This window comes from Amblyomma mixtum, chromosome 10 (assembly GCF_055824585.1).
Source record: "Amblyomma mixtum isolate Tamu chromosome 10, ASM5582458v1, whole genome shotgun sequence".
Lineage (NCBI taxonomy): Eukaryota > Metazoa > Arthropoda > Arachnida > Ixodida > Ixodidae > Amblyomma > Amblyomma mixtum.
The window spans coordinates 177,419,672-177,423,265 of record NC_143021.1 but is presented as its reverse complement, the minus strand read 5'-3'; the positions used below and the strand labels follow the sequence as shown (position 1 = coordinate 177,423,265).

General features: G+C 48.7%; 1 protein-coding gene across 1 annotated transcript; it reads right to left on the bottom strand.

Moving 5' to 3' along the window:
• Nucleotides 1–666: 666 nt before the first annotated feature.
• Nucleotides 667–3,290, bottom strand: LOC149327850 (uncharacterized). Its single transcript, XM_089563859.1, has one exon. It carries the CDS (start codon nucleotides 3,257–3,259, stop codon nucleotides 2,198–2,200), a length of 1,062 nt encoding a protein of 353 aa, XP_089419985.1. The 5' UTR covers nucleotides 3,260–3,290; the 3' UTR covers nucleotides 667–2,197.
• Between the last annotated feature and the right edge of the window lie 304 nt (nucleotides 3,291–3,594).

Genomic DNA, 3,594 nt, shown 5'->3' with positions numbered 1-3,594 from the left:
TACAGAAAACTGCCACATCATCGGCATAAGCCAATACTTTAATTTCACATGCTTCCAGTTCGAAACCACGAATACAGCTGTTATTTATTACATTTCGGCAAAGTGGCTCCAGGTACAGAGCGAAAAGTAGCGGTGACATTGGGCAGCCTTGCCGCACGGATGCTCTAACGGCAATTCTGTCTGTGAGCTCTCGGTTAACAACCAGATTCGTGGTACAGTTGCTATAGGCCATTTTAACCCCTTTTAAAATAACTTCTCCAACACAGACATGTTCAAGGATTTTAAAAAGAATGTCATGACATACACGGTCAAATGCCTTCTCTAAATCAATTTGCAACATTGCGACTCGCCTAAAGTCAGCGTCACAGCATTCCAGTATACTCCGAGTGACATGAACATTCGTGAAGATGGTCCGCCCTTGAATTCCACATGTCTGGTGGGGGCCAACCAAGATGTCCATAACTGATTGTAAACGTTTGGCTAATACTTTCATAAAAATTTTATAATCAACATTAGTAAGCGTTATCGGCCGATAACCTGTAACTTGCTTAAGCTGAGCAGGATTGTCAGTTTTCGGTATAAGTACTGTATGTGCACGAGAAAACGACGGTGGTAAAATACCAGTTCTATATGACTCTTCATAAACGCGTTGCAAAATTAGAGCAGTTTCACGTTTGAACGCCTTATAAAATTCTGCTGTTATCCCGTCAGTACCTGGCGATTTCCCCAAGTGAAGCTCATCAATAGCGCATTCCAATTCCGCTGTTGATAAGTCGGCAGACAGGATGTCAGTGTCTTCACTGGTCAGTCGGGGTAATAGACTTAAAAATTCATCCTGAAAGGCCTGTACATCTGCCGATTTGGAAGCGAACAAATCACGGTAATGCTCACTGAAAGCCTCCCTTATCGCCTTGGGATTGTCTGTCAGAATGCCTTTGTTTTCAATTTCTACGATATCTTTTCTTCTAGCGTATCTTTTTTCTGTCGTCAAATTTCGCCTACTGGGCATATCATCTGCCAGCAAGCGATCTGCTCGTGCACGAATTGCAGCTCCCTGAAACAATGTCGCATCGATAACCTCAAGCTTTGCTTTAACTTCGCTGATAAGGTCACTGTATAGTCCCGGAGCTCTATTTTCCTCTGTAATTAATTCTTTCAACATCTGTTTTAGGTTCTTCTGTTTCGCTTTCTCAGCGTGCTTGATTTCTACGGACGTTTCAATAGCCATCATTTTGACATCAATTTTGAATTCCTCCCACTTTTCTGCCCAACTTTTTCCATAATTCAACCGAACTTCTTCTAACACGTTCTTTGTTTCTAAAACAAACGAATCGTCCTTTAGTAACTTTGCATTCAGTTTCCACAAGTCCCAGCTGAATTTCGCTTGAGGTGTCACATTCCTGCCAATGGTGAATATGACACAACAGTGATCGCTAAACGTAACCGGTTCGACGATGTAGTTATCGCAAATTGCCGCCAGCTCAAGGGAAACGTAAGCTCTATCTAGCCTAGCATGACTACACCCTTGAAAATGTGTATAATGACGCCTCATTCCGCCCTTTGCAAACTGGGCTACGTCTTGAAGTGAATACTTTTCAATGTTTTCTTTCAAGAAAACAGCACTTTCGCTTTCGGTGACTGTTGAGCCTGATCGGTCATCTGCACTGAGAACACAATTGAAATCCCCTAAAAGAATGACAAGTCTATTGCATTCCAGATACGCACATAGTTCCTGGAAAAACAAAAGTCGTTCACGGGGTTTCGTAGGAGCATACACACAGATAACTCTCAAATATTCCTCCCCGTACAACAGATCACAGAGCACAAACCTTCCCCTCGTGCAATACACCACTGCTTGTTCCTCGATATTAAGACTGTTCTTAATTAACAGAACACAGCCCGCTGATGTCCCCACTGCATGACTAGCACGCACGTTATATCGCGGCTTGAACTGCGCAACCATAGCGTCTGTCGCGCTCGCACTCTCTACCTTTGTTTCTTGTACTGCAAGAATGTCCAGGTCTTTCTCATAGAGCAGGCGCCTTAGCTGACATTGTTTACGTCTAGCTGCTAGTCCACGCACGTTTAACGTGCCGCATTTTAAATTTGACGGAAGACAAGCCATGCTGAAAATCCTGAGCACAAAAAGGTACAAGTCCCTTACCAGGCGTACGCCTTACCCTCCGAGAAGGGGCGATTAATCAGCGCTCCTTGCGCTGCGCACGGGAGACGCGGACGATGAACGACACTCAGGCACATACTTCCCCTTGGCCCCGGTGGGTCTGAGCCACTGGCGCTCAAGGCGTTGCGACCTGACCTCGGTGGAAGGTTGTGAAGGGGACGGCAACACCGTCTTGGCACGCTTAGCCGGACCGAAGGTGTCATGTGATGCCCTTTCATCCTCGACTGGCTCCGCTTCGGCGTTCATGGCAGACGCCTGGTCACTCATCGGCGGCGTTTCAGTCGCGTTGCTCAAAGCTCGTTGTTCGTTCGGCGTCTTGCTCGAAGTTTCCATGTTTCCGTTGGAGACGCTTCCCTGTTCCCCAGACGCACTCTTCTTTGGACGGTCATCAGGGGCCGCCGTTTCAGCTTCCTCAACGTCCATGATATCCTCTTTATCATCACAGTCCTCTGAGGCCGCCCCTAGCACATTGGCGTACGTACGTATGCAGTCCTCACGGACATGACCAAAGGCTCGGCACTTAGTGCAGCGGGGCGTCTGGCAGTCGCGGCGGATATGCCCGCGTCTGCGACATCGGAGACAAACAGGCGCCCTACCGGGCACAACCACAAGGACGGAGCCCCCGTAGAATTTGAAAAGATGCGGTAGCTCCTCCGCCGTGACTCCCTCTTTAAGCACCATTCGAGCGACACGTGTTGTCGACTCCGCCGATTCAAATCCTGGAACACTCCATTCCTCATGCTGAATTTCCATCACTTCCCCAAACTCGCTCAGGGCCTTCCGTAGGGTCTCACTGGGAATGTGAAATGGCACCCAGTGAATCTTCACCTTGATCTCCTTTCGACAGGGATCAATAATGGCACAGTAACCGCCTTTCACACTCAGGCCCCCGGCCGCAAGTACAGTGTCCTTCGCCTCCTGGGTGCGGAACCTCACGAGCCAGAGGTGGCTCATCTGGTAAGCGCCAATGCCGCTGACATCCCTAAGGACGCCGGCATCTTCTAATGGTTGACGAAAGTCCTCTATTCGATACGGACGCTTCGAGGTATCACCGTGCAAGAAAACACACAAACGCATACCTTCGTCAGCCGGCAGGGACGGTAGCAGAAAGCGATAACCAGGAGGTGGTCCAGACACCGATTTATCCCGACCAACAAAGGCCGTTGCCACACCTCGCCCGGAGCGAGCCATTTCTGCGTCCGTCTAGCAGGGCAGCCAGAAGCAGAATCCGCCCGCCATGCCACCTCGATGGTTTGGAATGAACAAAGGCGCGTCTAGTGAATACGGTGTCTTCACTCACTCTCATCCTCCTCCATTCGCTTCCGGCGAGGTTTACGTGTCCACCGACAAATGAGAGACAGATACATTTCATTTCCTCAAAAACCAATTTACCGACGAGCGAGGCGTAGAAC

Excerpts from the sequence above, each read along its gene's own strand:
- LOC149327850 (XM_089563859.1), bottom strand. The coding sequence starts at position 3,259 with ATGCGTTTGTGTGTTTTCTTGCACGGTGATACCTCGAAGCGTCCGTAT.